The 14774-nt window shown below is 30.0% G+C and overlaps 1 protein-coding gene across 4 annotated transcripts; it reads right to left on the bottom strand.

Annotated features, from left to right (window-relative positions):
• Positions 1 to 1287: 1287 nt before the first annotated feature.
• LOC114176369 (agamous-like MADS-box protein MADS4) lies at positions 1288 to 8717 on the bottom strand. 4 transcript variants are annotated; one of them, XM_028061402.2, is made up of 8 exons: positions 8389 to 8717; positions 5939 to 6023; positions 2740 to 2807; positions 2566 to 2665; positions 2312 to 2353; positions 2174 to 2215; positions 1851 to 1987; positions 1288 to 1608 (listed from the first exon to the last, which is right to left on the bottom strand). In XM_028061402.2, exons 1-8 carry the CDS (start codon positions 8571 to 8573, stop codon positions 1533 to 1535), a joined length of 735 nt encoding a protein of 244 aa, XP_027917203.1. In that variant the 5' UTR covers positions 8574 to 8717; the 3' UTR covers positions 1288 to 1532. The 4 variants fall into 4 exon arrangements, with proteins under 4 accessions (XP_027917203.1, XP_027917204.1, XP_027917205.1 ...); XM_028061403.2 differs by having other exon boundaries at positions 1851 to 1984; XM_028061404.2 differs by having other exon boundaries at positions 5945 to 6023; positions 8389 to 8713.
• Positions 8718 to 14774: the final 6057 nt, after the last annotated feature.

Here is a 14774-nt window from a genome sequence, read left to right as displayed (position 1 = left end):
TACACATAGAAACATCACAAGAACGATCAAGACATATCGTTATAATCATTGATCAACAGAGATTCATACAAATGATTAAAAGGATGCATGCAACAGAAAACAGAAATAGACCAAGAAAATAGGTTGAAACTTAACTTACGTGAACAAAGAAACTGATCGGTCCAAATTGAAGAGCTCGTCGCGCCTGAATCACTCCTAGGGTCTCAATACTTCAATCAGATGACTAGAGATGAAGAACTCTAAGAGAGAAGTCAGAGAACTCTAGAAAAGTAATTTCTAGAGATATAATGTGTTTTAAAATAATGAAACTCTTTTATAACAATTTTATTTATACTAAAACCTTTTAATAATAAAATAGTCGAGTCTCACTATTTTTTAAAACCACTATTATCACTTCTTAAATATCATTTTCTAGGTCTTTACATTAAACATCGTTATTAAAAAGGACCAAATTGACTAAAATTTTGACGAAAATAAGGATCTAATTGAACACAAAACGAAAATAAGAACCAAATTGAACAAACACAACGTAAATAGGGACCAAATGTATATTTAGCCTTAATTTTAATAAATTAAATTTTGTAACTTTTATATGATAGTGTAATAATTTTAAAGAAAGTGAAGAATATTAATATCTATATCAATGAGTCGTCTCTTTCACTCTAAATGTTGTTAACCGTTTTTCATTGAAGTTAGAATTCATTGAAGTTAGAATGCAATGTGGTGTTTGTAATCCTCATTATTGATCCTATATATCATATTCAACTTCTTTGTAATGTTAACAATATAGATCTTGCTCTATCCGTATAAAATTAAAATCCATGTTAGTTTTCAGTTTTTCAAAAATATAATAAATCACATTATTAAATAAATAAAAAATAGATTAAAAAAAATCATTAAAAACGTGATTCACTAAGAATAAGAAAACATAAATTTAAAAAAGAAGAAGCAAGAAATGCAATATAAAGAAAAATAACGTAAAAAAGTTGAAAGCAAGATTAAAAAAACGAAGTTAAAGACGTGCGCAAGATTTAAAAAAAAAAATTAAAAGAAAAAGGAAATTGTTACGTAACTAAAACATGTTCTAAAGTAAGATTTTTTTTTTTAATTTCGAAATTCTACTTTCAATAATATGATTTACCCAAATTTGTTTTAAAATTTGTCTAATAATATTATATTACATGATTTTGATTAAAAAAGGATAAATAATATGTAACTTTATAAGATGAAGAATAAAAGAGAAAAAGGAAAGTTTAAAATAGAAATGAAATATACGAAAAAAATAGGTTGATGTTTAAATTTGTCTATGATTACTCTTATTATAAGGGAAGAAACATAAACCGAAGCAAAGTGCAGTTTTATGAAAGCGCACACACAAACAACACTGCTTAACTTTGTTCCTACATCATCATACACGGTAGACACTTACAGCTTCATTACATCCCAAAGAAATTTTTCCTCATTTTTTTCGTTTTCAAATAAAATTGGAACGGCAAATGTGCTGCTGCATTGGATCTTCTGCAGGATCCCTACTATGGTAACCATCCTGCCATGTAATTGCTCATGCTTGGACCTGCTGTCACCACTGATACTGGATCAGGCTGATACCTGCACTTTTCCAAAAATTCATAATTAAAAAATATTCAAATCTCAAAGGCTTTGACAAAAAAGGAAAATTTAAATAAGTATAATTATTCCAATTAATCAGTAAACTATCTAAGCATAACCCTTACAATAATGAACCAAATTAGTCACTGATGCATTTTTTTTTGTCTACCTTATAGTGAACCATTTGATACATTTTGTTACAAGAATAGTATTGGAAGTGTGAGTGAACAATGAGTGCATACCCAATTTGTAACGTTGGCTCACACTCCAATGGTTGAAAGAGTGCGTCACCCTGAGCTTGAGATGGATGCCTGCCATATCCCATGTCTTCAACTCCAGGATTCAGTTGGAGTGGATTTATTTGATACCCTTCCAACTGCTACACAGCACACAAAGTCATTTATACCCATCAATTGTTCTGGGTTTTCACCCTTCAATTTGTTGAATTAAACACAGATACTAAAAATTTCTTTAAGTGCATTGTATATCTCTGGACCATAACCATGTACTTTGAGGGGGTGATGGATTTTCACACACATATATAGGTCCATGAGTTCTAACTTACCCTTTGTCTGAGAGACCTGTTAGCCTCACTCAGCAAGTGTTCCTACACAAATTAGTGATTAGTGAGAGAACTCAGGTACATGACAGAAGAAGACCCTAACTAAATGGTGGTAATGGAAACCAAAAAATTGTTTTATACCTTACGCTGAAGATCAGAGAGCTGATCCAGCATGAACTGCGTCTGTAAAGGAAACAAACTTACAAAAATTAAACACATGCATATTTGTATAGTTTACATTTTGTCATGTTTTTCGCTATGCCTCAAGTAAACACAGTTTTTACTGAGAAAGTACACATTACGGGATTAATATATATATATATATATATATATATATATATATATATATATATATATATATGTTTATTGGTAATTAAAAGTTGAAACTTGAGTACCCTTGTTGATCTTATTTGTTTCAAGGACGAATCTAGCTGCCTTTCAAGAGATTCAAGCTCTTTGCTGCTAAGAGGACCAAGATCTTCGCCCATAAGGTTCCTGAGAGGGTAAAAGTTAGGCACAACAGTGTCTTTGATGATAATATTAGAAGGAGCAGTAGAGGGTATGAGTACCTCTGGGACCGTTGCAGGGCCTCATAACGTGCCTTCAGCTTCAAGTACTCTTGTTGACTGCTTAACTCCTATAGGCGGGGTAGCAAAATCAAACTATATAATTAAAGGAAACACATACCAATTCATACATATATACCCATTCTTAAATCTTTTTCCACAGTGACCTCACAACTACTTTTAATTCCATTTTTGCACAAGCTATAGTCATGACCAAATCTCTCGACTAAGATAAGATGATGGATAAAATAAGTTTTTTTTTTTTAGTTTTTAAATATAGCTAAGTTTGGTAAGTTTTCAAAAAAAAAAACTATTTAATACTATTCGTTAAAAAAAATCAAATTGTTTTAAATTCTATTTTTATTACTCATTATGGGACATATATCTAAGCACGAGTTCACGTGTTATGTCAATATTATCAATAACACCATGTGAATAGTTAAACTTAGAGACCTTTTTAAGAAAATAAATATATTTAAGAGAAGTAAAAATTAAAGAAAAAAATTAGAAGTCTAGAATCAAATTTAATTATAGTTATAATTACCAAAAAAGTGCATAAAAATAATCGAAAAATAGAAAGCTTTTATAAAACATATATTTTAAGCTTTATCGTCTAAATTTATCTAGACTGTGTTTGTATACATATAGTTTTAACTCGTCGTACGGGATTACTAAACCCACATACCACAACAGTCAACCTTTTAACCTTTTAAGATTTGCAAAATCAGTCTGTTGAGTGAAAAAGAAATAAAACAGAGAAAACATGCACTGAATACACAAAAATTAAGTAACCACTTTTGAACACTGAGTTGTGGGAAAATTTAATCATAATAACGAAAGTTTTTAGGATCTACCCTGATAATAAACAATACGAAATTTTAGAAATTTAAATTGTTTTTATCTGAATTTTTCATATTTTAAAATGTTTTAGTTTGGATAAATCAATTTAAATTTCTTACGTTTTAACTTCTTAGTTTAAATAACATAAATTAATTTTACAACATTCACAAAAAAATATTTAAAACTTAAATTTTTAATACTAAAAGTTAACTAATTTTGAATATTCAATGCGAAAATTACAAGAAAAATTAATAATTTTTAAATTCTGACGTAATTTGTTTCGTAAAATTTAAAATTCTCCCATTGAAATCATCAAAATACTCTTTTCCATTTTTAAAATGTCAATTTTTTTTCTTAATTATCAAAACAAAATATTGTCACAGAATATTTTAAATTCTTAAAAAAATTAATTACCTTTAAAAGTTTCCATCTAAACAAAAAATTCAGTCTCTTTATGTAACTGCATATAATATTCTTATTTGTTAAGTAGGGTTTGTTACAGGAATATATATATATATATATATATATATATATATATATATATATATATATATATATATATATATATATAAGTAGATTTCCAAGAAAAAAGCACTTTGTACCATGATGAATAAAATGACATTGTTTAATATTGTTTAAATATGCATTTAGCATTTCAAGTTATAAAAAATATTAATAAAATTATGCTGATATAACGTAACAAAAAACGGATAATGACGGAATGAGGTAAAAAATTCATGCACGAGTGTGGAACACAATTGACAATATACACAAGAAAATTACTTAGAAATCAGTAATAACACGAGGCACTTATGCTAAAGATTAACAATAATACAAGGATAAAAGATATATATTCACGTTGTATTAATTGCACTAATATATTAGGTTAGTATACAAACCAAAGTTTTAAAACAATATTTAAGGGTTTGCTACTAAGTGTTCCATTGGTTATAGAGGTCCACCATAAAGTTGGCATGAAGAACATGGGAACCATATGCATAAATTAAAGAGCTAGATCAAAGTTATATAATCAAACTTGTGTTTTATGTTTTGAAACCCCATTCCTGTATAAAATTGTCATCATATGCATAAATTATTGTTAATTAACAAAAATATCATTAATAATATATAAAATGCAAGTTTTCCAATGTAGAAGCAATTACATGAGCACATATGCAGATACAACTATAACAAAGATAAGGCTAGTTAAAAATTAATTAATTACGTGAAACAAAATACTAAAGGGACTTCGAAACTAAATTAAAATTTCTTTGCCTAACGGCCACAACTACGAAATGCACACTACAATAAAAACATTTCTTAAGTCAAAGGACAGATGACAATCTCTAAACTTGAAAACATATAGACTAATTATGAATGGACAGAGATTTTATAAAAAAAAAAATGTGAAGGAGGGGATGAGAAACTTTCCTGTCTGAGATTCAAAACAAATAAATGATCTACTTTTACTTTCTTTTCTATATAAATGACATGATGCAGATTGTTACTAGCATAAGCTTAAGTTGTTTGCATATCAGACCAGAGTTATACAAAAATAATGGACTTGTTGTAATTTTAATTGGTATGATTTAATTTGTTAACTTTTAAACAATATTGTTTTCTAATTTGTTTCATTTTTACTTTATTTTGTCCATAAAACCTAAATAAACCAATACAGTTGCTTGATAGGATAAGGCTTGACTTTTGTTGTATGTATAAAACTTTCATATCAAACTACAACATATAAGAAGTTAGCTTTTTGGAACTATCTAACTGAAAATAAAGGTAGAAATCAACCCCCCATAGATGTATTTTGGAATTATATTTTATATTATTTTGCATAAACAATATTATTTTGTATACACAAAAAGTACATTTTGCATCAACAATAATAATCTTTATTTAGAAGAAAAACTGTTTCGAATCACTAGATTATGCAGCTATAGTTGCGTATGACAGTTAGACGTTTTACAGCATAACTAATCGAATTATATCAGTGAATAATGAACTACAACTTTTTCTTTGCTGAAGAAAAGAGAGGTATGTTTTAGGTATTTCATTATTTTTAATCCTTAGTTATTTATCCCACAGAAATTCTTTAACCAATTGTTTAAGCACACAACCAGGTAACCTTTGACCATTCACGACATCATATATGGACAAGCTAGTCGTAATATGTAACAGTTAATTATGATGCCATTTAAACATATTCAAGTAAATAGTTGAAACTCAGGAATCCCAACCCCTTCGTAAGTAAAACAAAAGCAGAAATGGATGACGGAGAAAATCAGCGATGATCAAATCAGGCAAGTTAATCAATGGGCAAAAAATGAATTTAAATACGATAGAGAGGACTATTCACCATTACCAAGGCTTCCCGTGTAGACACATTAGCCTCAGGCGCACCATAGTTACATTTCTGGTACCTCTCTAGCGTTTTGAGCATGCTGCACGTTTTAAGAAAAAATATAAATTATTTGTGAGCCAACATGTCAGAAGTGTAACGCACTGCAAAACAGTCCAAAATCAATTGACTAAACCTACATTCTACAATACAAATTACTGTTCAATAATAATATCAGTCAATGACGAAATAACCCAATTCTTAAAACACCTTTTTACTTCAATCGTGCTTTAATTCCAACACCAATTTTAAAATGGGCACACCTTTTAACTGGAACAACTTAACTTAGAATTAAAAATAATAACAAACGATGTGAAACCCATTTGAAGGCAATCGAAATGTTCCTTGGATGCTGGAAAACCACAGGAGGTGTAGAAAATTGCTAAATTAATGAGAAATGAGAGTGGGTAATGTTTTAGGGCTGATATAAAAAGCCATATATCATCATAAAAAAAAATTATGCATTTTATTCAGATGAGGAGAAAGAAAAATAATATACTTAAATTGAAGGAAAAAGAAACATTAAATATATATATATATATATATATATATATATATATATCTTTTTAACCTAGACAAGAAAATTTAAATTTTTAAGTTATCCATTTTATTCGTTTTCTTCTCTCCATTTAAGACATAAAATTTTTCCTCGTTTTTGTAGTACATTTTTCTCTATTATAATTACTTTATATCACAATTTTCCTATTTTCTCTTATCTCTGCTGCATAAGAAATTATGCAATATCCCGTCACCAATATTAATACTATTTACCAATAAATTGTACAAGATGAGTAAGTATTGGATTTGACGATGAGACTCCTTTCGTTGATAAACGTGATAATATCAGGCCACAAAAAGGAGCTATGTACATTTAGGGTAAAATAATTATAAGAAAAATAAAACTGGTGTCTTTGAATTAATGTGGGTGAGGTAACATCATTTGTGCGGAGTGACAACATTTAAACCCAGAAAAAAAAAAGCATGAGACATAGCAAGTTACTACCAGAATTTTCGGTCCAATAATCAGATCTGAAAGGATCGGAGAGTTGTTCTCTAGAAATGAAACAAACGTACTGACAGCAAGAAGTCGTAAAAGTTAAACCTTCCAAAGACGCGAATCAATGAAGTGATTGAAAAACATGTGTGGAAGGAAACGCAGAGCGGAGAAAAAGATTATATGATCCTGAAATTTTGATTCTGATTTAACAAAATGTCTACATCACGAAACGTTGAAACGAAAATATCTGCTGTCAGCAACATGGAGAATTAATTAAGCAAAAGGATTGACTCCAAAGTGAAAACTCCATTTTGTTCTGTGGTTATGACTGTGGATCATGAACAAGCCCCAGGTAACCGAAGAGCTTGACCAAAATAGAAAGCACGCAAGCTAAGGCAAAACACAAGACAAAGAAACACCTAAGTAAAATATAAAACAAATAAAAAAAAGGTTTAAATGGGAGAGAAAAAGTAAACGTACAACAGATCGATGGTGAGAGATGCAAGAAGGGAAAACAGTGTATGGAAATAAAAGAAACCCTAGGCTGGAGATTTTGTTTTGTTGAAAATAAAGGCGTATTTATTTGAGAGTAAATGAAGAAGAGATGAGTTAGGTCGTTGAAGTGATTTTGAAGAGTGGAAGAAAAAAGAGAGTAGCTGGTAAAACTGAAAATGGAAGAAATAATTGAATATTTATATATGATTGTTTTGTTCTGCAGAAGAGCTAATTACACCGAAAAGAGGCCTGACCCAAGAGTCCAAAATTACTTTTAGGAAACGCTTTTGAACCAGATCTGTGTGATGGAGCAGAAAAACGGCAAACTCAAATGCTGGGTTTAGCACCAAAAGAGGGAAAGAAAGAGAAAGGCGAAGACTGAGGGAAAAAACAATTTAAAAAAGAAACGAGGGCAGAGAGGAGAAAAAGAAAAGAAAAGAAAAGAAAAACAGCAAAAATAGAGTGGATACAATACAACAGTGATCCTCCCTTGCTTAATTTATTTGATGTATGTCTGTTGGGGTTTAACGCGTTTCCAGTTGCAGATCTAACAGCAACGCGATTGCAGAAACCCTCAACCTGCTAAAAACGCCGAGACATTTCACGGAAACGGAAAAACCCAAACAGTGAAAAAAGAAAATAAACTTTTCTCCTGTTTTCTCAAACAAAAAAATACCGCCACCTGTCTGAAAACAGCAAAAATCAAACGAGAGAGATTTCGAGATCTTAAAACCTAAAGAAAAAAAAAATACAATAGAAAGTTGTTACTCACGAGCTATACCCCGGTACTCTTCTCTTTCTGTGTGTATGTGTTTACATAGGAAATTAAGAAAGCGAGGTTTATTTCATTTGGAAAAATTAAATTTCCGTGATTCGTTTGTTACATTTTGGTGAATATGTCTATATAAATATATACCTTGAACTGCTGCAAAACTCGTACAGCTTTCCTCTATTGGAGAAGATGATGAGAGCAACCTCGGCATCACAAAGAACGGAAAGCTCGTAAGCTTTCTTCAAAAGCCCGTTCCTTCGTTTAGCGAAGGTAACTTGCCTGTTGATCTTGTTCTCAATTCTCTTCAACTCCACTCTTCCCCTTCCCATTCTCTCTCTCTCTCTCCCTTCTCTCTCTCTTGCACTCTAATATCCAATCAGGGAAAAACAAAAGTAAAATAAATCGGAATAAAAACCTGTGAATATTTCGTGGCTCGCTCGCTGCGTGTATGTCTTGTACACGCATGTACATTTATATAGCCAGCCACGGGAGAATGAGATGGTGTCAACTCTCGTGTGACCTTCTTTCTTTGTTGTGTGGGAGAAAAATATATTATTGAAAAATAATAATAATATTATTATTATTATTAAAATAAATAAGATGAAAAAGTGTTGAATGATAATAATTATTTGTAAATGAATCCCAGCAAAACCATCTTTATCAAGCCCTAATGCAAACTCCAAAATCAAACCTCTTCTACCTGTCATTTTCTCTCTGCTATCACCCTCTGGGGTGTTTAACACACTGCTAACTCCATGACAGTGACGCGCCTAAGGAAATCACAAACATAGTTTTGTAAGTGGGGAAGGCGTTTTCTGCTACGCGTAAAGTGGACCTAATTTAAGGATATACTCATACTCATTTTTCAAACCAAAAACAAATTACCAATATAATATATTCATGGAATCAGTAATACCTCACTTAATTCTTTTCGAGTTTCCAATATTTTTTATGGAAAAAAGATGTAATTAAAATGACAGAATCTAATACATAAAAGTGGTTACTCATGTTTCACATCTATCCCATATTAATATAATTAATATATATATATATATATATATATATATATATATATATATATAAATATACCACCTGTCCGAATTGGTAGTAATAAAATTACTTAAATAATTAAAAAACAAAAAAATTACTATAAACAAGATATAATATCATAATTTTATGGAGCTAATAATTAAAATGAAACCTAAATTAATAGGTATTAACATTTAAAAGACGTATACCAAGGTTATTTGTAAGATAAACAAATAACAAATATTCTATGTTGTTTTTTTATTTTTGAAGAAGAAAAATTAAAACGGAGATTTACAGTATTTTCTTTACCCGTTCTTTTACCAGTTAGACTGAATTTTATTTTTCTTACCAATTTTGACTAATTTTTTAGTCCTTGAACTGGTATTTGTTATGTTGTGTTTGTGATTTGTTTAAATCAGTTACCTTGTAGATTTTTCAGTTCATTTGCCCAGTTGGATCCAAATTTCATAACATAAATAACAATAAGAAAAATATAAATTATACTTTTTTGTGATTCCCATCATCTCGCATCTAACTTGCTAAAAAAATCATATATGTCTCTTTTTTGTCATCTCACTAAATTAAAATATAAAAATTAATGCATGGGTATCATTGTCCTATTTTTAAAGCTAAGTAAAGTTATATTCTCTAAACATATTTTATTGGCAATTAAAATTTTCAATTAAATTGTATCATCCTTTATCTATGTTGGGATAACGACATTAATTAATAATTATTCATTTAAACTGTAAAAGTTAACTTCATTGATTTATAAGAGGAAAGTGCGATTGGATTGGAGGGTAGCAAAAGAAAGGAAAGCTATTGAAAGAAAATGAAACGATCAGAAAAGACTTTTGTACAAACTACTCCCTACGTTATGTATTAAGTGTTATTTTAACATCTTTTGTATAATTATTTATCTTGTTATAATATGTGTGGGGAATAATTTCTTATCCTTTTGTAAATAGTCTACTAATTATTATCTTGGCAACAAAGATTAAGAAATCGATATCAAGAAAAAAAAAAGCTGCATTACGGATGAATTATTAACATCATTAAAGCATTTCTATTTATTATTTCTTAACAATTATTCAATATAATTAGTAAATTGTATTTTTAAATAGAAGTAGTAATTTAGAAAATAAAAAATTCAGGCTATTAAATTAACAAAGCATTGATAATAGCTTTATTTATTTTATGGAATAAATTTTGCTTTCTATAGTTTGCTAATGATGTATGAATAGTATGTGGAATGCTAACAAAGTACCAAGTGTCTAAAGATAACAGCTAAGGAAATAAAGGTGTACGCAGTTTTATTGTTAAAGATAGCTTCTATTCTATTGAAAAACTTGTAATTATAATTATTTAATTGATTTAAAACATTTAGTATGGTGTTTTCAATATTTCTTAACCACTATCCTTAATTAGATGGACACAACTTAACAACACCCGAATAGTTCATATTACATCATAGAAATTTTTAAGTAATTCCTCACTTTATCTTCAAACAATATTTATCTTTCTATGTTGTCTCATTAATGTGTTCTATCAAATAAAAAGTAAAAGAAAGGGAGAACAAAAAACCAAAACAAAAACCAATATAATGTATTAAATTGTATTTAGAGTGAAGATATGGAAGAAAGTAAAATAAACAGTAATTAATAGAACATGCATTTAAAGTGAGTAAGTAAAAGTTATTTTATGTGGTCTCGATAATTAAAAAAATGTCACTACTTAAGCAAAAAAGGAAGGAAAAGTAGGCTATCTCAATGCAACATAAAAAGGTGATAGCGACTCACATTTTGTTTGACCATCCAAGTGAGTTAAATTGTTGCTACAATATGTTTTTTTTTTTTTTAACATCAGAATGAAGATAATATCAGATATATAAAATGATCACTCGTTCTACTCCAATCACTTACCAAACAGAAAATTTATTTCCATCCTATCGTAAAATACGTATATTCACTTATTATTTTCATTTAATTTATTAAATAAAAGTGGTGAAGTCGGTAACAAAGAAGATAGAGTGAGAATCATATGAGTGCAACGTATTAAAAGGAAAAAAGAGGAGAGACCTAAGCTAGGGTTCGTGCAATCATACGACCATATGACCGTTGAGAAGTGGAAGGAGTACTCATAGAGACTATGTTCTTGGAGAGAACTTTTCCTCTACAATTTTTTTCCTTACTTGAGTAACGAACCCTTAAAATATAAAATATATTTTTATGAATTTTCATAAATAAATGCATAATTTAACATATTAATACGCTATAAATTGTTATATTTGAGTTTAAGTAGACTATTTCTAAGCAATTAAACCTATATTATATTACTTTAAACTGCAAGAAAAATTCTAAGGATCAATTTTACTAAATAAAAATAATTAGTCACTATAGTAATCAATTTAGATACTAATTTATAAACTAAAAGTTATTAGTAACTAAAATAGTTTCTATTATGAATAAAAAATTATAATTAATTTCTAAATTTGTAACTAAAATAGTTTCTATTATGAATTGGTATTTAAATTGGTCCTAACATTAGTTACCAAAGTTTTAATTATCAAAAAAAATTGTCTCTAAACATATGTTTAGTCACTAAAATTGATTATTGTTTAAGAATTTTCTTGTACAACGTAAAAGACTTTAAGTATAAACAATTTGAATGGTGTTATACGGAAGTACTCTATAGTTTGAATTATACACTTTTTTTAAACTTTTAAATTTTATTTTAGGGAAGAGAACACAATTTTAATAAAAAAATCTAAAGGAAATCAAGAATACAAGAGAATACACGAAAATATCAATTAGTCTTAATCACCTCCAACTTCATGTAGTTCTTAATATCACCATCTAGTTCTTAATATCATTTCAACTACATCTAATACACAAAAGGAGATCAAGAATACAAGAGAGTACACACACAAAAAGTGTTTTTCAACAATCATTTATAGGTTACCCATGTATTATTTTTACTTTTTTTCAAACAAAACTTCAAAATATTATTCATCCATTAGGCTCCTCAAAACTTTATACTCTTTTATATTATAAGAAGAAAAAAAAACCCTGCAAGTTGCGATTCTATTTTCACTTCTCGTTGGTTATTTTAAGTGTCTGACCACATATAAATAGTTGCTCTTTCTCACCTTTAGACACACAACTCTCACTCTCATTTATTCTTTTTTGTTCTCTTTATCTTTGATCATGGGTTTATATACTCTTTAAAAGAGATAATCTTGTTTGCTTTGAATCCTCGGAGAAATTCAAGATATTCGTGTTGTATCTTGAGATATTTATGCATATATTGTGGATAAATCTTTAGGAAAAATGTTAATACATGCCTCAAGAAACCATCTATTTAATTTTCTTATCAAAAAATCCAAAATCCACCAATCTTAAGAATTTATTCATGAAAATACACAAAAAAGTACCAAAAGCTTCCTTTGTTCTCTGAAGTTTTGCTTTCCCAAATTTTCTTCTTTGTTTTCAAACGACAATGAATGGGCTCCAACGTCAAACCCTCACACGAAGGCAACACAATGATGAACAAAGATGGAAAGGGATTTGTGGTCTCTGATCGAAGTCTGAGTGAGTGGCATCAAGGAAGAAGGAGTGTCGCTAATGTTCTTCGTCAGAGGTGTTTCGACATGGTGATTAGACAGGGTTGTGCGATGGCGAGGCGCACCCACGGTGATTCCTCGAGTGGCGAGAAAGACGTTTTCCTTGTCTTGCTTTTGGAAAAAGAAGAAGAAGCTATCAAGCTACTATAAAAAATATTGGAATTACCGATAGAATTTTTTCGACTGATGTATTTTTGTCGATAAATTTGAATTACCTATGAATTTTACCAACAAATTTTGATATTTTAATTACAGACGGAAAATTTTGTCGATACTTACATAACTTAAAATCTGATGATAAATTTCGTCATGAAATTTCCCGGGCAAAACTCACCTTAAGAGGCTGCATCAAAAATAGAAGAAGAAGAAGAAGAAGAAGGACGAGGAGGAAATGTCGTTAAGGCACAACGGTGACGAGGCAGTGACACAATGACAATGCGATGATTGTGCGACAGTGGTGCAGCAGAGACGTGGTTGTGGCACAATTAGGGTGGTTAAGGAGAAAGAGAAAATAAGGAGAAAGAAGATTGCAGGAAACCAGCGACTACGACAGCGACAATGGCGATGTCAACGATGGATTTATAGAAATGGAGTGAAGGAGGTTCTGTAAGAAAAAATAAAATAAAAGATAAACCCTAAAAGGAAAAAAGAAGAAAGAAGGAGGAAGAAGAAGATGAACCAGTGCGCGCTATTTACCGACAGATTTGTTTAGCAATTACCAACAAATTTTACGGTAGGTAAATTACCAACAAATTTTTCCATCAGTAATTACCGACGAATTTTATCAATAAATTTTTTGTTGGTAATTATCGATGGAACAAAATTTTAGTTTGTTGACGAATTTTTAACATTACCGACGAATTTTGACCATCGGTAATATCTATTTTTCTTGTAGTGAGCGAGGTGGAGTGGTGGCCATGAGTGACATTGGTAGGCGTCATGATGGCCTAGCACCCAGGAGAGAAGAAGAGAAGAATGCAAGTGTCATCGTCGATGTTGGTATAGGTCGACATGAGTCATGTGGCAATGCCCCAACCTACGATGGTGTCCCTAGCTATGATGGTGATGGGTTTACCATAACCCACTACATGAAGAAGGAAGAATTTTTTTGAAGTTTTCTAAGTTTTAATAAAAGAAGAAGCCATGTGTTTTTTCAGGGATATGCCTCGTCACCTATTGAACAAGAAGAAGAAAGAGAAATGGAGTTGGGGTATGATCTGCAAGAAAGTTTGGTGACAGGAAAAAGGAGAAAAAGTCCAAGGAAAGATGAGAATATGTAGCTTGGGAGGACAATGATGTTTCAACAAGTAGTTCATCTCAAGAAGGAAGTAAGGAAGCAAACCTATGCCTTATGACTGGATATGAATTGTCCTCATCAAGCCAAATGAGTTCCTTCTCATTAAATGATAAAAATGACTATTATCAATTGTTGAATGATTTTGAAAAGTTGCATAATGAGGCAAATATGATTTATGTCATGAATAACTGATTGAAAGGCTTGAACAACTGGCTAGAAAACAGAGTTTTCCAATTGGAAACGGAAACATAAAATTTAAAAATTGATTTCAAACATTTTGAAATGATTTACAATTATTCAATCAATTGTTTTGGAAATCAGCCAGCTACAAAGCCTTGTGAAAACTGCACTATTTTGAAAAATCAAGTGAAATATCTTTTGAAAACCTATGCAAAGTTCACAAGAGGAAAAGCAAACCTAGAAGTTGTTCTTGGCTTTCCAATTTGTGTTTTTGGGAAGGCTGGACTTGGTTATAATCCTTTCCTTAAAAAGAAAGTCAAGAAGCTCTCTAGTTTTTTTTCCAAAAGTGAGTCAAATGTTATGCCATGCATCTCTTGAAACTATTGTATGAAAAAAGGTCAT

The sequence above is a fragment of the Vigna unguiculata genome, chromosome 3 (genome assembly GCF_037176805.1).
Source record: "Vigna unguiculata cultivar grain cowpea cultivar isolate G323 ecotype 2 chromosome 3, ASM3717680v1, whole genome shotgun sequence".
In the NCBI taxonomy this organism is placed as follows: Eukaryota; Viridiplantae; Streptophyta; class Magnoliopsida; order Fabales; family Fabaceae; genus Vigna; species Vigna unguiculata.
The sequence above is the reverse complement of the archived record's forward strand: the minus strand, read 5'-3'. Positions and strand labels throughout refer to the sequence as shown.